The sequence below is a fragment of the Zootermopsis nevadensis genome, unplaced genomic scaffold (assembly GCF_977971745.1).
Source record: "Zootermopsis nevadensis isolate Lab colony 2312 unplaced genomic scaffold, Znev_1.0 Znev_ptg000015l, whole genome shotgun sequence".
Lineage (NCBI taxonomy): Eukaryota > Metazoa > Arthropoda > Insecta > Blattodea > Termopsidae > Zootermopsis > Zootermopsis nevadensis.
In genome coordinates, this window is record NW_028259147.1 from 6,474,306 (window position 1) to 6,496,226 (window position 21,921).

The 21,921-nt window shown below is 39.1% G+C and overlaps 1 protein-coding gene across 14 annotated transcripts in view; it reads right to left on the minus strand.

The window, feature by feature from the left end:
• The window catches only part of Rbp6 (RNA-binding protein 6), a 686,229-nt gene that overhangs the window by 400,218 nt on the left and 264,090 nt on the right, over nt 1-21,921 (minus strand). For all 14 annotated transcript variants that reach the window (XM_087349142.1, XM_087349139.1, XM_087349138.1 and 11 more), the window contains one exon: nt 18,190-18,271. In XM_087349142.1, coding sequence (XP_087205268.1) covers nt 18,190-18,271 — 82 coding nt within the window. The remainder of the gene's footprint in view (nt 1-18,189; nt 18,272-21,921) is intronic.

Below are 21,921 nucleotides of genomic sequence, written 5' to 3' on the forward strand. Positions count from 1 at the left end.
ATGCTCGTTCACATTCAAATATTTATTTGTGATTCTGAAATAGGTTCAACAACAAGCTGACGAAACGTCTTCTAAAAAACCAAGTAAACGACCAACTGATACTTTATTTCGTACCAATACAAAAACAAGTTGTTTAAAAACTGAGTAACATGAAAACCCTGCCCCAAGGAATACAGAAACAACAGAACAGCGATCTAATATTTTAATTACAGTGAAGTTAACGCCACAATAAACACAGACTAAAAAGAAATAACGTACGTGCAGAGAACGCAGAACACGCAGGAAACAGAGCAATGCTTGCTGGAATATTACAGCGCGCGTGTTCTGTGCAAAATTTCTTTTCCAAATACAACATAACTTGCCATATCTCTGCAATAATATTCGTGTTTGAGATTACTCCATTCTACAAACTCTTGTGGAGTTCCTTCTACCCTCACCCCTCGCCATTATATTTGTTCGTGAGACAGTACCCTCTACCCTCCAAAACCGAAAGCTCCAGGAAATATGCGAACTAATCCCCTATCCAACGTACGACCCTTTAGCGCGTGCCTTCCCCCTAGAATGCGATGCAAATGATTTAAAGGGAGGTTTAGCTTGAACTACATATAGATTACCTGGAATAAGCATTATACAAGGGTAGAATACAGATGCCTTACCCTGTGCTATAGCTATGGGACGAATCACGCCAATTTCTCAATCGGTTCGTGAAATGAATGACGACAATATTCAAAGCAGGCTGTGGAAAACACGCCCAAATCGCAGATCCAAGGCGCTGCTGATACAGCGCTGATGTCGCTGAAACTGGAAATGGGGGAGAGACGGAACGGTGTTTATGAAAGGGAAATACGGATGACGAATGGGACTAGTCTTTAAATTGTTGCTCATGTGATCTCAGGCTAGACCAGAATGATTCGAAAACTGTGAACAGAGGCGATGTAAAGAGCGGAATTTTGAAGCCAGGACGTTTGCGAGCTGAACGTTTGAGAAACGAAACCATCTTAGGACATACGAATACAACATTCAACATGTATCTGCATCCTTCTGTTGTTTTCCTGTTCAAAAAAGACGACGAAAATAATACTAACCATAAATGTCATATCCAAATTTCTCAATTATTCTTGTTACTTTCAGATTTTAGGTACAGAAATCCTTCTAAGCACTTTGTTCTCAAGAACGTTTAGTCTCTGACGACAAATTTCAGATAAGGTACGCGGTTCTTTAACGGCATTCGAACCACGAACCCTTTAAATACAAATACGGATCGGCCGTATAATATCTGAAATCATCACATGCTAGAACCGACTTCTTCACGGCCAGTATTATGTTTACCCCTGTTTTAGATGAATGGAAAGACAGTTCTTAACTTGAGCCAGATGTGGAGACAGGTGTTGCAGTATGATTGGTGATACAAGAACCAGATCACCTGCGACGCATCGTGCCAACAACTTAATACGACCCGACGCCCCTTCGCCGTTTCCTCGACTACAATACTTCACGAGCAAAACAAAACCACGATTTGTTTGGCAAGAAACCAAACCTAAATATACATAAGACGCTTCCCTCCTGCCGGGTCACGAGTCATCATGGACAGTCAGCATAGAATGGAAATCTATAAAGATAAAGAAGTACTTTATGCATCAACAAAGTGGCCAACCAGTGAAAGGCAAGATGATGTCTGTGGGGAAAAAATGTATAAATGTGAAACAGGCAACAATAATATTTCGTAACTCCTTTTGTCAAAGCCACTGGCTTATAGTGAATTAAGTTTTCCACTTGAATCCGATGCCTTGTATTTGTACCAAATCCACATGCATTGAACGAAATACAGCCCTAGTCTGGCAGACCACAGGCTACTACGTCATCTTCAGGAAGCCACACACGACAACAGCGTCACACAGCTCACAAACTCCGGAAAGATCAGAAATCGCTGGGAATCGGTGTCTAGTTCTTGAATTATAATGACTTTTACAATAAACTTATAAACGTTGTCAATTAACCCATTTTGGTGGACGAAACCCTAAAGTATTTTAAAAATTTCACTTATTTCCCAAATTCAAAAATGTTTCTTGGTTAAAATAGATAAAACCTATATTACTCTTATCACAGCGTCCTATTAAAAGACAGCTCAATTAAGTGTAATAGTTCGATTCCCAGCGGAGACATGGGATTTCCCTTCGCCATAACGCCTGAACAGACTACGGAGTACACCCAGCCTCCTGTCCATCGGGTACCAGAATCTCCTCTGGAGATAAAATGGTCGGAGCGTCAAACCGACAACTCACCTCAATCAAACACCTATGAGCTAGAAGCGCACTCCCTCCTTAATCTCAAAGCGTTGTGCAAACAAATGAGTTGTTTTGCTTAAAGCAAGCGCCGTACATCGCTTCATTACTGTCTTCGGCTTTGTTGTGCCGTGTAGTCTGATAGAAGTTTACAGACGCTGAGGAGGTTCTTGCTGCCTCTATGATAAGGGCGATGAAGTTGGGTGACCTCGGTGGCCTAGAATCACTGGGAATTACTCTGCCACTCAAAATTTGGCAAAGTAGTGTAATGGAGACACGAAATATGTGTGTAACAGCAACGTCCTCTTACAAATAATCGCAAATTATTTCGTCTTTATTTTATTGCATAATTTCACTTCACAACTGCGTTAAAAACACGGCGTAAATCATTTACACCAAGCTTCAAAAATCTGTAATAATAAGTAAGTGTTATTATATCAGCTGTACATAACAGCTTTATGATTACACTGCAATACGAAATGAAGGGCAAAGTAAAATATCTCATAAACAGCTATTTATAAATCATAAACAAAGTGAAATATAACAGTCAGAAAAGGAAATATCCATCTCATGTGACAGAACAGACAGCGAACTAATTAATTTATTACACCGCGTGAAATGAATTAAATATTTCCAACGGTACAAAATGGCATACTTAATGAGTCCTGTTTCAGTGGACAATCAGTACCTTATCGCGGTCCTGTGTACACACAATGGGACCGCGGTTTGAATCCAGCAAATAACGAAAGTATTCGTTCACAATTCTTTGTAAATCTGCTCAAAATACATCGTTAATAACAAGTCGGATTTTATTTTCTTACGCATACCACAAAAATCATGTGATCGGGAAAATAAATTCGTAAATCGTTAATTACCGTCCTTAACAGCCAAGTATTTTGGTTGTGGAGCTTTGAAATCGTATTCCCCTGCACAGTATGTATAAGCGGGTGCCGCCTCCATAGGGCAGGCCTGTTCAGGCCACAGGTGGCTGGTTCTTTGATCACTACCCTACATGAATTACATCCTGCCACAGATACCACGTGACATCAAGAGTGGTGTAACCTGCCCTGTAACCTTACGACCGTTCCTAAGCTCTGTTTTGTGAATAAATCCTCTTTAGACATCAAACGAAAAAGGAAGATAAAAATTACAACTTGTAAGTTCAGCGATGTGTTTCGATTGGGTTTCGATCTCTAGCGGAAGTAGGATTATGCGTTTGGCGACTACGTCTAGGAAACACTACCGATATATCTTCAGGAAAACTGTTAACAAACTCTCTTACAACAGAATCTGAATGTTAAACAACGCCAAAATCAAAGCCCGTCAAGTGCACAAGAACCGGAGTCAGTTCCAACCACCTCCCACCCTCATAAGCCATACCTTATTTAACCATCCGAACGTGGCAAACCAGTGGTTCGCACACACTCACTTTATAGAGCTCCTGTTTCTTCTCAGATAGGTTCCGGGTTCAAATGTCAGCCCGGAGACCGCCTACCCTGACGTTTTTCGTGGTTTTCCTCTACACCCCCAGGAAAATTTTGAAATACTACCAGAAATTTGTTTTCGGCCGCTTATCATTTTAGTTCCTTTAACAAACTTATCATTAGAGTTACTATCAGCGTCGTTGAATACACCATGAAACATGAATTACAATATTAGATTCAGAGATCAATTTTAAAGATAAAGTTTTCTCTCCATCGTACGTTCATTTTATGCTAATGCTAAGGTGTGGAAGCATGGAGCTTCACATCCACGTCTCATGCAGGCAAGGCTGATGAACATATTTTATTCCAGTGTCGTTAACATTAAATAGAAAAAGTTATTTTGAAAATCGTTCATCTGATCCTTAGTTCGTTCTTCCACGGGATTCTATTAAGTTTACTGTTTAAGGTCTATTAGGCAAATTACTAAAACGATGATGTTTGGTTCGCATCATTTGAATTTGCGTGAAAGGCAGAAAAAACTAAAAATGTTTACTTCTCGTCACCACAGTGGATGACACAATAATTATTATACAGCCTAAATGTAGTTTGTAAGTAGTTCGAAAATGTGGGAGAATTAAAAAAATACCTCAGAATGGCACTGAGAAATTCAAAATGTGATAACGAAGAAACTAAGATGAAAGATACCTCTCGGGATATACACGCGTATGTGGGAATACAATATTCAAGTGGATTATAGGGAAATGGAGTGAGGGTAAGGAATAGATTCATTTGGCTCAAGATAAGGTCTCGATAAACACTAATGACGCTTCAAGTCCCATAAAGGGCGGTAATCTTCACTACATGTGCAACTATTAGATGTTCAAAAGGAATTCTGCATCAAGGGCTTCTGTCGCCGTGAAGATGTTGTCTCATTTAATTTACTTAAGACTATACAGACATTTTGAAACATTTGTACTTTCAATCTGATTCGCAAAAAGATAAAGTTACAATAAATCGTATCAGTGTTAAACACCAAAAGGCTCATTCCCTAACTATTTTACGTGTCATACGTCATTATACATAACACAATCAAGATTTAACCTTTTTTTTCTGAAGTGGTGAATATTTAAAGAAAATCACGAAAAATAACCTGTGAATAATGTGACAATCTGTAACGTTACTAGCTATGCAGCAAATTTATGCCTCCAATAAGTGGATATGCGGCTTGTAAGACAGGAAAGAACTCATTAGGAAAATGTGTGAGCTGATCTGGTGTATTCCAACGCTTTTCTCTCGAAATAGTCGGTCCACATTAACGTGGATGAGATCTCTAAACACAGCTGTAGCTACCTGCATCGCTTTTGCATCGTGCCGGTTCTGCTATTCTCAAGACGGACGGTCAGCATCGGCGTCGTGGCGCGCCAGCCAACTTCAAAGGGAAGATTTACGGAGGTAACCCCTCATTCCAGGATTAGACACTCGTTCTGAGCGCTCATATTCCCTTAAGAGACGAATCACAACGCAGTTTTATCAAGATTCTTAAGACGTTCCTTGACAAAATTGCATACAATTGTTGCATGATGGAGACGTCCGTCCGACGCGCGTTTTACCACGAATTAATAGCTATTGTATATACTCCGATTAATTAATCATGATATTACATTTCAGCCAACGTAATACAGTTTTCATTTATAGTTACAATCACATTCCAGTAATAAAATATTCTATGAAATGATTACAAATTAACGATATGCATGGGCTAAATTAATATCTGAAGCTAAAGATTACACTAATCATTATTAACTCCTATGAAATTGAATAATTAAAACCTTTTAAAACATGTCTCATTATTATTTAACGCTCTAAATTGTAGTTTCAGTTATTATTCCTGCTAGGTTTTAATTTCCAAATATCGTCATTGTTTTGTACAGTTATGACTGTTTTTCATGTTTGGCTGGTTAAGCACTTTTAGAAGGTGATAAAGATAAGAAAGGTATGGAGCCAAGAAGGAAACAGCTACGGGGTAAAGATACAAAATACCTGTGTAAGACTTGAGGTTCTCACAGCGGTGAGTATGAAAATTCCCGTCTTCTGGGTTGTTGCGCTGTGTAGTCTGGTCGATTCATCGCCCTGATGACGGAGGTAGTATGACCTCTGAAACGTTGGTTAACATCGACCAGACTACACAGCGCAACAACCCAGAAGACAGAAATCTTCATACTCATCGCCCTGATGACCGAGGCAGCATGACCTCTGAAACGTTGGTTAACATCGACCAGACTACACAGCGCAACAACCCAGAAGACAGAAATCTTCATACTCATAGCCCTGATGACGGAGGCAGTATGACCTCTGAAACGTTGGTTAACATCGACCAGACTACACAGCGCAACAACCCAGAAGACAGAAATCTTCATACTCATCGCCCTGATGACCGAGGCAGCATGACCTCTGAAACGTTGGTTAACATCGACCAGACTACACAGCGCAACAACCCAGAAGACAGAAATCTTCATACTCATAGCCCTGATGACGGAGGCAGTATGACCTCTGAAACGTTGGTTAACATCGACCAGACTACACAGCGCAACAACCCAGAAGACAGAAATCTTCATACTCATCGCCCTGATGACCGAGGCAGCATGACCTCTGAAACGTTGGTTAACATCGACCAGACTACACAGCGCAACAACCCAGAAGACAGAAATCTTCATACTCATCGCCCTGATGACCGAGGCAGCATGACCTCTGAAACGTTGGTTAACATCGACCAGACTACACAGCGCAACAACCCAGAAGACAGAAATCTTCATACTCATAGCCCTGATGACGGAGGCAGTATGACCTCTGAAACGTTGGTTAACATCGACCAGACTACACAGCGCAACAACCCAGAAGACGGAAATCTTCATACAAAATACCTAATTCCCCGATAAATTTCAACAGGCCTTTTCTACCAGTAAACAATAATGTAAAGAAGAAACATCAGAACAGACGGATGAGATAACAAAACACAATCGAATGAAATGTCATTGTTAACACATACTGAACTACAATCAAAAGGGTAATGTACATTCCAAAATGTCATGAGTCACTCAAGACTCGAGCTGCACTTGAGTTCGGGAACATTATATAGTAGCCCGCCTATAAGCTCTTTAAACATTTATTTATACATCACTGCTTTTAAAGATAATGAAACCTCGCTAATAGAAGTTTTAATACTTTACACAAGGGACCTGTAGGTGAAGAACAAGCAACAAAGCTTTTCTGCCACAAGTTCCGCGTCTGAGAATCGTTACTGGCTTGTTAAGAAATCAGAGGACAAACTGTAAGGCTGTATAAAACAACTCATACGATGTTCTCATTACGTCCCTGAGAGATAAAAGCAAATTAAATAAAGCTACTTAAAGGAACTAGACATTTTATACCGTGGAGATAAAGCTTCGATTCTGTGCACGAGTGTAATTAAACACTCGAAGACACTTCACTGGATGTCTTGTAGAAAAAACAAGATAGTTTCTATTCGAATATTCTACCACAATATTAACAAAGAACATGCATGTAAATAAGGGGGAAAAAAGTCAGGCTCTGTTCGTAAAATATCTCCTCATTCATTTCATGTGCAGAGAACTTCATACTAACTGCCTAAAGATTTTAAACGTCTAATTTCTGCAGAGTCTATTGTTCTTTTGTCTATAATCCCATATTTCTGGCCACCGCATTTTACTAACATTTTAACAAAATGACAGCACGTCTATGTTATTCCATTGACAGAACTAAATAATTACCATTTACGTTCCACTGGCCCCTCACTACTTGGTAATAATGATGATGATGATAATTCGTTTGTTTTAATAGCGTTTACCAAGAGCATTCAATATGTGACATGCAAACATAATACAAAAGACAATAATAATAATAAATATAATTGTAACAGAATGGCAATGACACAAGAAACAAAAATCTCCGTATGTCTGTACCGTCCTTGGTAAATTCACGACACTTCGAGATATCAAGATTCTCAAGGCGGCGAGTATGAAGATGACTGTGTACTGGGATATTGTGCCGTGTAGTCTCGTAGAAACTAGTGGGATCCCCCTGATGATGGAAGCAAAAAGCACCTCTGAAACATCGGCCAATTTCTACGAGACTACACGGCGCAGCATACCAGAAGACAGTCGCCCTTCATTTGTGAAGTGGCGACAGCATCACCTTGTAGAGGAACAGTGCTCTCCCACGAGCTGGATAAAATCATGAGAATAATTAGATAAACGCCAATCAAAAACTGCACAGATTCGAGGGTGAGGTCTTCCGAAAACAAGCTGGAATGCTAACTACACAACATCGTTAGATCAAGTGTCCGTGTCCAAATCTCAGGACCAAGAACATTAAGAACACTACAAAGAAGTGACTGTAAGTATACAATTCTACATTTCTCCTAAGTGAGGCAGGCGATGGCCGACCTGAGGCATCTCTCCATCAACACGTCCGTTCCACAGACCCATGTTCACCGTGTCCTATCCATATGTAACACTGATGTATATTCATCGGACCAAGGAGGTAAACATCTGGCCTTCACCTGTCCACTCTCCAGCCTGACTCAAGTCCTATATCCATTCCAGACCCTGAAGCTTTTTATGATAATGCGCCCTTCTCACCAGTATGAACGCGTTTGTCAGATGATGAACTGAGATACAAAATGGTAGCGTAAGTTTGAGCAGATCTGACAACGCTTATGCAATGGCCACAGACCACGTATTCATCAGCGGGTGATCATCACCGCCCGCCTTCAAAGCCTATTTTTAATAAAATTTTCACCAAAACCTTTCCGTTGTTTCAGAAGGTTTTCTAAAAAGTAATTATGTATGCAATTTTCTGCCCTATCCGCTCTAGTCAACTTCCTTTTCGAAACTTCTATGATTTCAGTACGCGATTCACGTAAAGTTTCTAATGCGTATGTTATCGTTGATGTAAAATATTATTTCGCCTCTCTGTCGTCATTTGCTTTATCGATATATAGAAGCGATATACAGACGCTTAATCGATGTCATTTTTCCTTCAAATGCTTCATGTAGACAACGAGATTCTATCAAGACATAAATTCCTCTGATATTAATTTCCAGTATACATAAATTTTCAGATTAAACTTCAAAACGTGCACTTTCAACATAAACCAAAATGTTTAATATAAAATTTGTACGTTTCTGAACTAGGAGATTCATCAAAATTGGTTCTTCTGTTGAAAAGACTAAACGCTCGCAGTGCTGCAAAGTAACATCAATTTTCAAATGGCTTCTTCTTGAATTTATATTTTCTGGTGCCTTCGTGTTCATCTGCTACAGATGTAAATTTATTTCTTTACTTCTTAAGGCTGACCCATCGTGAACTGAAGTGTTGTGACAAGAAGAGAGTTCAATTTCTGTAATTAACTTGGTATTAGCAGTTTCATCACAGTACGTTATTAATTAACACAGAACAAAAAACACGTCTACTGTTGAGAAAGAAAATTAGAAACAAAGGAACATATCTCGTTTGCATTTCCAGTGATCTTCAACTTCATCTAAAGATATTTAAAATATACAGATCTTCCCTTTATCTAAATTAAATAAATTTTTCCCATATGAAGCAAAAGGACAGGCGATTACTGCGTGCCATATTTTAATTAACTTTATAAACCCAATTAAAAAGCATAATATCCACAATAAATGTTATTTTTACAATTTTTAAGACCACCACATGTGCTAATAATTACTACACCAATGAATTAAATACAGTATGCACAATCAGCGTAAACCTATTATATAACAAAAGAATATACAGAAAATATAGAGAATAATAATAATAATAATAATAATAATAAGCATTGAAACGAAAGATGGACGCGGATGAGCGCGTCAGTTTATAAACAATTAAAAATAAAACCTCGTTTCCACAACGATGTAGCAGACACGGTAGGGAAACACACCACAAAGTTAATGTTTTTGTTTGCAAAGGATGTTAATCCACTAACATGTTTACAGATCGCTTTGTTCTAAATGACAACAGCGATAATTACCTCAATTGCTCTGTTCAGCAAAATACAGATCAAACACTGACACGCCGTCAGCAACAGTGAAATGTATACTCCAATCTATAGGGCACAATTCCGAACACTTTATTTGAAGTCTTGTATTCCTCAGCAGTTCGACGTCCATCCATTACAAGTATGTATACTTGACGCAAAATATATCCGAGCTCCGTTTACCGTTACAAATACACACGGAGGTAACCCGCCTACTGTAGTTCGAGGAAGAAGTGGACGACAGCGCGTGAGGCGACTTGCTTAACCCTTGTCTTTCTAACTTCCATTTCTTACTGTGACGTTGCACAAGCTTGCAGATATTTTGCGTACAATATATATGTAAATTAAAGTACAGAAAAAGGTGTGGTAATGGTTATGAAATCGACTGTGATTCAAACAATAAAATATATCGGTATTAACAGAAATGTGCTAGGGTTACACGAAAACGTATTACGACAACCACACGCGGTCAGTGATTTTCGCTGGCGATTAGCCGATAATCCCGGACTACATTCCCCCGATTTCGTCAGTCCCTCCAGGAAAATTGTGAGGCAATGTCTTACAACAAAGTCCTAACCGATTACGTGCACCCTCACTATTAATCCAGAAACAGAACGATTAAAAATGTTCAGAGACGCTGTACTACAAACACCGTCCAACCGAAGTAATCACAACAGACTGACTAAAATATATTAAAACTAGCGTCTCAAACGTGAAACTAAAACCTATTTTACCATATCTGTACTACTAAAACTTTTCACACTCGTAAAAGCAACCAACACAAAAACACCCAGTCGACCAGACGTCTCACAGCCGTCAAATTACGATATTGGGTTAATACCTCCACAGACCCTACAACTATCGATATGATGCTCATCTGTTTCCCCACACACGAACTAGACAAGTGATATCAATGGACCGTTTTCCTACATGCACAATGTTCGATTGTTCAGAGGGCAAATATAAGCAAGAAACAACCGCATTATCGGTACACAAATCAGCCATAATTCTAGAGTCTGTTGTTGTCACCTTCCGTCCCTCCATTTCAATGTTTGTGCGTTGCTCCTGAACTGATGATCATGCATTATCGAATTCAACCATCTAGTGGCAAGGGCAGGGTGCACTCTCTGAAATCTGGAAGCTTGATGGGAAATGGAGGACGGCATTACACACAACACACGAGAATAGTCCCAGCAATAACAATGCTTACATAATTAAAAGACGGGGGTTGCTTGTGGACACAATCTCTCATCACACAAGTACACTCTGATCAAACAATGTGGACACAACAGTTTGGGCGAATTTGAAACCACTGGGATTACAGAACCTCTCAGTATCATAGCGAATATCTCAATGCGCTGCGCCCGAGTGGAAATTCTATTCATGTTTTAAAGACAAAAATTCTTCTAGCCTCTCCGCACAAAAAAAGTTTGTCTCGCAAAAGAAGAAAAAGCCTCTTCCATAAACAGAAACTTACTCCCTCTCTACATTTATAAAAATTCCTGCATCTTGACCAATATATAAGATGAATTTTACCGACGTTTCAGATGTCCTTGCTGCCTCCATCATCAGGGTGATGAGTGACACAACGCTGGCGAACTTCTACCATATTACACGGCGCAATAACCCAGAAACAGCCATCTTCATGTTATGTCATGTAGTGTGGTAGACATTTTAGGCCGTCTTACAGATTTTTGCTGCCTCCGTTATCAAAGCGATGAGACGAAGTTATCACCCTGACGATGGAGGCAGCAAGCATCTCTAAAACGTCAGTTAAATTCTACCACTACGGCGTAACATCCCAGAAGAGAATAACCTTCGTGGCTCTGTAACATCTGTAGCTGATGCAGTGGCAGTAAAATAATCTACGAATCACATCCCAACAGCACGCACAAAGCTGTTTTTTTCCCTTCTCGGAATCCATCCTAAAAACAGAGATCAGTAGGTCCAACTGAATGCGTGTAATTTGTATTAAAAGAATGTCAAAACCTACCACTAGAAAACAGCGCAGTCAGCATTCCTCACAATTTAATTTCCCGCTGAGGGCTGCTAGGGGGGCCGGGGGGGGGGGGGGGGGGTTGTGAAGAGGATTTACTGGTGGAAGTTAGTACGCGATAATATGGAATGTGTTCCATTTAAACTGCAGCGGTGGGAGGGAATGCAATGATACTGTTTGTTAGTGTTGTTTCTGTACTTTGGGACAAAAATATTAAACTGGAAATCCTGTAGAGTTGACACTACTAATGGAAAACAACTATCGTTTAAAACATGATTTTCGAAATTTGATAGCAAAACAAAGTATCGGGAGATTTCTGGACAGCCATTTGTTCGCTACATATTCTGTACCTCTCTTGTTCCATTATCGCCCCACAGACGACCTATCCTGGCATAAGCGACCGTGATTTTTCTCAGTCCTCCCAAAAATTATTGAATAATACCTCAAATCAGACCACAAACAGCCTTCACAGTTGATACACCGTCGTAATTATATTACAAAGCCCTTTAATTATCATACGGTATATGATTCTTCTTCAAATTAATCATATGTACACAGAAATTCCTACTCTATGCGATCCGCTGTTTCATTACCATGTTCCGTTGATGTCGTCATTTTGAGTCAAATCCAAACCACCCCTTCACACTTTATTTCTGTATGATTAATTTGATGTTATCCTCCTACACACGTCAAATTCTACATCTTCATCGTTGTGTTACTCTTTCTCAGATCTACATATCTCACGTTTTGTATCCCCCCCCAATACACACACACACTCTAAATATTATTTCGCCACATCGAGGAATCGAGTTTCAAACCCGTACAAAACAAGCAAGCTGAGCAAATTTTTTTTTCCTCGGGCTTATCGATATAAAAGTATTCTGGACCGGATGGCAGCAAGCACTTCCAGAATTTAATTTCCTCTTAATTCTACGAATATCCGAACATTATTTCGATTTGTTACTGTCGTTCCAAAAATGTGATAAGAATTTAGTTTTTCAGCGTAACAAAACACAAGTAGGTGCATTTAGTAGTGTAGGAAAGCACGAACCCGTTCAGCTTAATGCCTCCTTTTTACATGTAGATGGCTTTCTAGTACACAGGAAACAAAGAACAATTACTTTTGTGCACCGCAAATTTCCCCTGTGTACTCTTTAATGCTGTTAGCACTAAATGATGCAAGGCACACAGCTGGCATTTCGATTACCCAAGACAGCGCCACAAGTCAGCCGTGTCGGTCAGCTCCACACCAAGACTGAACACTTTAAACGGGTACAAATTTCAGTCCAAAAGTAAATTATTCGTATAATTAAAATGGCTGCCCCCTTGAATGTGTGAACGCATTAATTTTTTAAAATGAATACGTAGTAAAAGACGTCTGTCCTTCGGGATGTTGCGAGGTGTAATCTGGTAGAAATTGTCCGACGTTTCAGAAGAGCTTCCAGCGCCACAACCCAGAAGACAGAAATCTTCAATATTCTAATTATTATAAAAGCGCACAAAAGATAAATATAAGAATTAAAAAGGGGGGAGGGGGGTGTAAACGCACATGATTGGTACCGAGGAGGTAAGCCTAGAGCAGACTGGAAATTGGACTCAACCAAGCGGACACGAACAGAATTAAGAGACTCCGTAAACGATGACATATTTATTTTCAGGATTAAACAAACTCCAACACGTATCAGGAATTGCCAGCACACATACTGGATTCTACTCAAACCACAATGGGAGTAGTTTACCTGAAATATATTAATATGACGAAAAGTATGTAACTATTAAACTCCATGAGTTTTTAAAAACTCTGGGGGATCATAACAACAAATTAATGGCAGAAACATAATTAAAAGCATAAATTAATTATCGAATGTGTGTGGAGTGACTCGATTAGACCTAAATGCTAAATAATTAAATACATGAAGAAATGCAGTAAATTAATTAACAGGTGAATACAGCCATGTTATGAACAAACTACTTGTAAATAAATAAGATAAACTATGTAATTATCAGGGGAATACATTGCTATGATAGTGAATTAATCTTTGGGTGAATAAAACACATAATCGGAAATTAAATATTAAATAAATCTATAGGTAAATGAGAAATCGAACGAACTATACGATTAATGAATCAATCAATATAAATGCGGTGGAATTAGGCCCATATATTTCTACAAAATTCTGTTTAATATCTTGTCTCCTACTGAAACGAAGTTAACTGATTTTAGAATATTGCACACATTATCAAAGTTGCGTTCTTCAGTTGTTATCTTGAGTTTAGATATTCGACAATTTTTTTTTTGAAACTATCCAGTTTAACTTCATACATTAATTCCGTTCTTGTTCTACGACAAACAACCCCTTTAGTTGACAGTCATTTCTTACACAGCCCAGTTAACCCAAGTTGCGAAAGGAATGTTTTCAAGATTTATGTCTGTTTCGTACAGAGCCCGCACTGCTAATCAAAACAAAAAGAAAACAGGGATGTGGTTAGCCTTCGATTAGCTCATCTCTGTTTACTTGTTAAACAAAAGAGAGATCGTTGTTAGCACTGTCTTCAAAAAAACAAGAGAAGTGATTAACACGTGCTGCCATCACTAACCAAAGATTCTGTTCCACTGAAGAATCACTGCACTTTGCAGAACTTCGACAAGCTCTACAAGAAATCTATGGAGGACACTGAACTTCAATTTATGGTCGTGTAATTAGCTAACCAACGTGCCGACAAAATAATAAAATAGTTCAACACAGACTATAGCAAGACACGCAACTGGACCAGTTTCACCACCTCCCATCCTCTTCAATTTGTGTCTCCCCTTGTCGGCGGTCCATATAACAGCTGACATTACTGACTACTGATAAGTGACCGGATTCGAATACCAGTTGCCCCGAGGCTTTTCCTAGTCTCCTAAAGCGAAATTTCGAATAACAATTTCAAATAAACCAGTTGTAGTGCTCTGATGATGGAGGCAGCAAGGACCTCTGAAACGGTAAACATCAGCCAGACTACGCGGTGTTACAACCCAGAAGACAGCGTTCCTCGCACTCAACGTCGTAAGAACTTGAAATTCCACCACCACCACCTTCAAAATCCTTGCCTGCTCCTTATTGATGATCATTTCGGCCTTTTCTATTCACCCGACAGTAACAATTTGCAGCTGAGTCAGCTTCGCTAAGTATTCTACGAAACACCAATCTCCATAATCGTGAAATGAAGAAGGAATGGGTCATAAATATTTTCGCTGTCTTAATCGTAACAGCATTATACCAACGACCTGTTTTCGATTAATGCAATACCGTTTCTGCAAAACATCATTTCTTCAGTATACGTACGGGAGTCCACCTGAGACGGTGTTATCTATTAGAATCGTTTCACTGATTAGTGAGCCACAAGCTTCTAATGCCCTTTAGTGATTAGCATCGCGCGGTGATGGCGCCATATCTGCAGGTGTTTGGTGATTGCGCTAGACCAGACCTAGCCGTGACGTCACATCTGAAGGTACTCACGATCTTCACTTGCACATTACGACGTCGGTGCCACCATTACCAAACTTGAGCGTTCATGACGAGATCAGTCTCGTTGTTTCCAACTGAAAGTTGCTAGGAAAAACTTACGAGAAATATAGCACCCACTTTATTCATAAAACTCAAATTGAACTTCACCTACTCTGACGTACGAGGAATACGAATGTCTGCTGGGATGTTACGTCGAGTTGTCTCGTATAAATTGACCGACGTTTCGTATTTACTTACTGCCTCCAATTGTCCTAACGATGAAGGCAGTAAGTAAATACGAAACGTCGGTATATTTCTGCTAGACTAAACAATGTATGATTTGAGGTTTTCACAGCGGTGAGTATGAAGATGTCTGTCTTCTGGGTTGTTGCGCTGTGTAGTCTTGTCGATGTTTACCAAAGTTTTAGGGGTCATACTGCCTCCATCATCAGGGCGGTGAGTATGAAGATTTCTGTCTTCTGGGTTGTTGCGCTGTGTAGTCTGGTTGATGTTAGCCAACGTTTCAGAGGTCATAATGTCTCCGTCATCAGGGTCATTCATCGCCCTGATGACGGAGGCAGTACGACCTCTGAAACGTTGGTAAACATCTACCAGACTACACAGCGCAACAACCCAGAAGACAGAAATCTTCAAGACTATACAACACAAATCCCAGAAGTCGGTCATCCTAAGACTGCAATGAATGAACCAATGTCATAAGAAATGATGATTTTTCATATCCAGAAGCACAATATAATATCCTATCGAGTAAACTGAAAGTTATCCGCCTCTTGTAATTATCATTTGGAACAGCCGTAAACCTATTACGTACCCTGATTGCCACTTAAACTACAGTAAGAAGTTTGAACTGCCCCAGTTGCACGGAACGAAGAACGGAGGGCAGCATCCCAGTGTCTTTAGATAGAGAAAGCAATCTTCCACAACTCGAAACGAAAGGCAGATGCAGGAAATGGAAGGACACACTCAGGGATCAGAATTATACGTACACCTACCAGTCTGTCCGTCTACAGCCATAATTCTTCACACCCAAAATATAAATTTTGTGACAAAAGAGTCTTTACTCCTAATTAGTAAGCATATATTCTTTCATGAAAAAACGTTCCACTCTCTTAATTAAGAGCAATTACATTTTGGGGGACGCTGTTATTCGTTTCAGAATCCTCAGTTTCCTATCTACAACCTTAAGTTTTAACACTATAACGCCTGTTTAACATGGTTATGAAACATCGTTTTTCAGTCTAACAGAACACAGAATGACGAAACACGAGAACAAAGTGTTTTGGTAAATATTCAGTAATCGACACGATGGAGAAAATTCCGTATTGAGGAACTTCATAATTTGTATTCAACATAATAAATGTTCAACTTCTTCGAAATGAGAAAGTTAGACGAAAATACAATATATGAAATGTCAGGTTCTGAAGGTGACTGGCTTGAAGATAGTTTATCTTCTGGGATGTTGCATAACACATCACATCTTCTCAAATTATGAGGTCACTCACTACATAGTTTTCTAGTCTTGTGCACTTCAAGCCTCTTGGGTCAAAATATTATCCCAGCATTTTTCTCTCAAACTCGCTAATGTGCATGGTCATGTTTCTGTCATATGCACTGCTGATAATTCACTCTGAACATTTCTAGAGAACACAGAAATGCGCCATTTGTATTACTAATGCAAAGGGTTTCATAAACACTTGTCATGTGTGATTCCAGGATATAACCTGATGCCAGATAATTGTAGTGTACAATAACGCAACATGGAACAAAATAAAATGCGAATTCGGAACAGTGCAGTCCTGCCAACGTCCAATACAGGTATATTAATAAGATCGAAATAGTTTCTGTGTGTGGTAAGCAATTTTATTTGAACAATAGTTGCCCGGCCCGCAAGCAAAACATCAGAAATCACACGTTATGATCAACCAAACAAAGTCTGCTATATTTTCAATGAGCAGGCAGGCAAACGAAATACTGTAATAAATACTATGGCTAAAAGATTTTTTTAAAATTTTATGCACGGAAAGTTAAAGAATATGAGAAGGGAGTTATTTATTGTTCGATGCCTACCGTTTAATGCCTGACAATGATACAATAATATTGTTTTGTTGGGGTTTCAGGTAAAAGGCGAGTAAAAATATGGCCATCTTCTGTTGCGTCGTGTAGTCTGGTAGACGTTTACCGACGTTTTAGAGGTGCTTGCTGCCTGCGATCGCCCTGATGACGCAATTAAGCACTTATGACATGTCAGTAAACTCCTAACAGACTATATGATATAAGAACTCAAAAAACAGTGTGATATTTAAACATACATATATAGCCACAAAGTATTTTTCAAAGTTCATTTTATCATTTAGACAAGGACCGTTACCTCAGAAATGTACGTTGAACACGAAACATGCTTTCATTTATAATTTAAATCAACTTCAACTCTGATTTCAATATGAGTAATTAGAAATTAATCGATTAAAACTCTTTTGATACGTATACGCATGGATTGCCCACCTACTGTAACAATCAGAAATTTCATTTTGCTCGCAATATGTATTTATGGGTTTCGTATGATTCTCAAAGTAAACAGCCACAGTTTCCTTTAACAACTGATCTTTGCAATTGAAGCGCAATGCGTCTTCTTATGGATAATATTACTTACACGAACTTCGGCTTCAAAGGGTTAGTCTATGTCCGATGGATGACGTTTCGGCAATGCACAAGTTGCTGGATCTTTTTAATGGCTCCCCCTCAAGGTCAAACATTCTCCTGGCTAATTTCTTTGGAAACACGTGGGACAGTTGTTCATGCCTTAAACTGATAGGTACTTTCCTGTACACCAGTTTTCATCAAACCGGAAAATGGCATGGCTGTACACGGACTCCTGTTAACCTAACCTAACCTAACTTAACCATCACTTACTCACCTTGACCTCCTGGTTGTAGGGTCCTTCATGACCATCACTTCCGTGATTTCGCCGTATTTACTGAAGTACTCTCGGAGGCTCTCTAGAAAATAAGAAAATCCCATTATAGGTCATAGGAACATACAATGATACGTACATTTCTTAACTTCTCAACAATTAAAGTCTACTTATTTACATCTACACATAATACTTCTCAACAGTTTCCTCAAACCTTGACTATTGTCTATTTGCTTAATTGTAGCTCCTGTATGTCTTCACAAACTGTCACAGGGATTGTATATTCTAAACGTTTCCCTCGGATGAGGCGTACGGCCCCAAAAAGTAGCCAATCTTTAAAGTCAAATCAAATCAATAAAATCATGCTACAGGAATGTTTCAAACCAGGGTTCATGACTGATACTCTTCACTTAATAATGCGGGGTTATTAAATAATAAATCAAGACGAGGTAAGTTGAGAATGTAGCACGACTGCGATATATGAGTACGTAGTGCATAAAACATTTTGGTCGAAAATCGTCAACAGAAGTGACTAAAAGTCTTAGACCAGACACATTTAGTAATTCAGAAAAACGGCTATTACTGTATTTACAGACATCAACAACGTAAATGCAAATAAAACAAGCCACTATGTGGATAATCAGGATAAGTGGAAATGCACAGAGGGCTACATGAAACTCTCCCTAGTGCTTTTAGCGTCCATGAAGGTATTTGTTTCACATAAACATGCTATAGTCCACAAACCTCCCACGTAGAGCGTTGTTTCTGTTTCACTGAGACCCTGAAATGGTCATATTGCACCCTTATTATGCCACTTATCATAATTCTCGTCGCATACAATATTCTGTATTTTACAATAAACATAGATTATGATGCAACCAACTCCTAAGACAAATAGCGATGCTGGACATTTCTTCATTACTGTTCTTTTAGGTCGTAACTACAGTAAACCTTGAGCTATTTGTCTGCATCTCACATAAATCACGCGTGCTTCAAAAAAAATAAGTTCTCGATATGTGGATGCACGTATGAAAGTAATAACAAAATTATGACATTTTTAAGTATAAAGTGACTGAATCCAATGATAACTACGCCTTCTTTGGACTGACGAAAACCGACGAAGCCGTCAAAACTTTCAATTTGCAACATCCGGGTGAAAATCTACCGGAAGCCCGCAAACGCACGACGAGCAGGGTACCACCCGAGAGGTCAAAATGGAAAGATGAATTGATAAGATCAGTCAGCAGAGGAGGAGGAGGAGAGGTTTGGAAAAATCTTCTTGCGCGCTGGAAGGAATGATTACGTATGTACTACCGCAAGGGATAGATGAAGCAGAAGAAGATGAAAAGCAACCAGCATAAGGAATAAGGGAAATTAATGGAGCATTTGAAGAAGACGTAAAAGAATGAGAAGATCTAGAAGACGAAGGAGGGTAAGAAAAAGTGGTACAGAAAAAGAGACTGCTTTACTGACAATGGATTTATTGCCTTAATTTCGGTATAGAACCTCGTATTTCGAAGAGAACGGTTTCCTTCACAGCTTTAGAAGCTAACCGGATCGCATAAGATGAAAGCGATCGTCGCCCCATCTTGTAACACGAACTGACACCTTTTAGCATTAATTCATGGTTGCATGCTAATCCTGCGACCAGTCATCCCTCTCAGTCGTACCTCCAGCAGAATGATACGCTGGAGAAGTTTAATCTCCAGTTCTTACGTCACCAGCGCCGTAATGAATAAAATATGCAATTCAGATGAGACTGAATGGCGAAATCGAACACCTTTGATGAGCAGAACTTGCTCCGGGATATAAATCCAGACGGGAAGGTGATGGGGTTAAATCGTTTGAGAAGTTATGAAATTGGACACAAACACAGGGGATTTGATTACTTCTTTAAAACGTTCTGGGGAAAACGTAAGACGCCCACACTCCTAGAAATATTTCAAATAATGCAGCGGGGCCAGCAAGAATTATAAAATAAGATCTCAGAGATAGTCAGCAGTCTCTGTGTGCATAATTCTCATTAATTACTCACCCCCTTGCAGGTTTTCGTTCAGTTAAATTTGTCAGATATAAGCTAAAACTGTCGAACTTTCATACCTTGAAGCGAGAGACAATACGTTCCTCCGAAACGCTACTTAAAAGCCACAAGACTACACAGCGTCACAACCCACAAATACCACAATCGAGACACCAATTTGTGTCCCCAAATTTGTAATTTTCTTGAGCTTCGTTGGAAACAATTTTTAATACACGCTGAAAGAATGAAAATGAAGCAAATATGAGAGGTCAGAAAGTTTTCCTGGTATCCCACAAATTACTAATTTCTTTTTTCGAAACTAGGACCTAATTCCGCCAACGTCTCGTCCAGCAAACAATGAGCAATATTTCTCTTATGTAATGGATTCTTAATAAACATCGTAACTATAATCAAGAATTGTGTAGACGGACGGTCAGCCTAACAGTGAGCAATATAATTTGATTTTCAGGAATTCCAGACAGTTTCCCTACACAGAAATTACATGGCGAGATATATGTGACAGCTGACCTAGTTTATGACAAGCGACTGCTGCTACAGAAAAGTTTTCCATCTTCCGTGCCAGTTTTACAATTCAGAAAAAGAAAATGGTGAATAACAAAGAACATGAACAATTTATGTAGTGGTACATAATACTTCAACAGTACTCCAGCTGTACCATGAATGTAGTTTTTGTCACAGCTGTACTCCACAGAATCAGCCAAATTCACAGTTTGTACTCCTTGCCATGGCATTGTGTGAACATCACCAGTGCATTACGAACATTTAAACCTGGCACCATTAAAGCAAGAAGAACAAGAAATACGTGACCTGTAACTAAAGAAAACAAAAAATATTAACAATATTTTGGACGGAAACCCTTACGGAGACAGATATATCCAAGACCTGAGCACAGATAAGGAAATAACATTAAAATACGTCTTGAGAAACAGCGTATGAATATTTTTATAAGAGTCGATTGAATTAAAAATCTGATATATATAGAAATAAGTAATATCTTTGATCAAGTGGATAACTCTAAAACTTTCCAAAGAAGATCATCTTTAAACCATCCTTCGTTAGCTAGTCAATCAGTTTGACTCTTAATTCGTTCTAAATGACCGCCTATTTGTTCGGAATGGGAAAAACGAAAAGTTCATGAACGACGTTCCCCGATAAAAACTCGAAAGGACAAAACTGTGTGACACAGGTGAGAGCGGGAGTGAAAAAATGGAATCGAAATTTTACGGACAGATTACATAGATGTTAACAGTATTTAACTGACTTAATTTTGAGCCCAGTGAAAGCGGTGAACCTTTGGCTTCTGTAACATAATAACACACGTATAAAACTATAACCTGCTCAAGAGATCTTCGTAACAGAGTTAATTATGGATCTTTTAGCTCGGTTAAAAATCGTATCATTTACTTCAGACAATATACGAAATGCAAGCTAGTGAGAAGATGCTATGCGGCATTCCACAGACGAGCAGAACCAAGAAGCCATAAGGCAAATTATTTTCAATAGACAGCGAGGAGATATGATAAGATACGGCACGATTCAACAGACGAGAAGCACTTTGTCACCATGACTACGCCATAATTCAGGGCGTGTAAACAGGAAGAATTATATTTTCGTATTTACACAGAACTGGAGCAACTTCATCAGCCTGCTCTTTCCATTAGCTTTATCCGCGTCTTGGCCATGCCCCAGAAAGA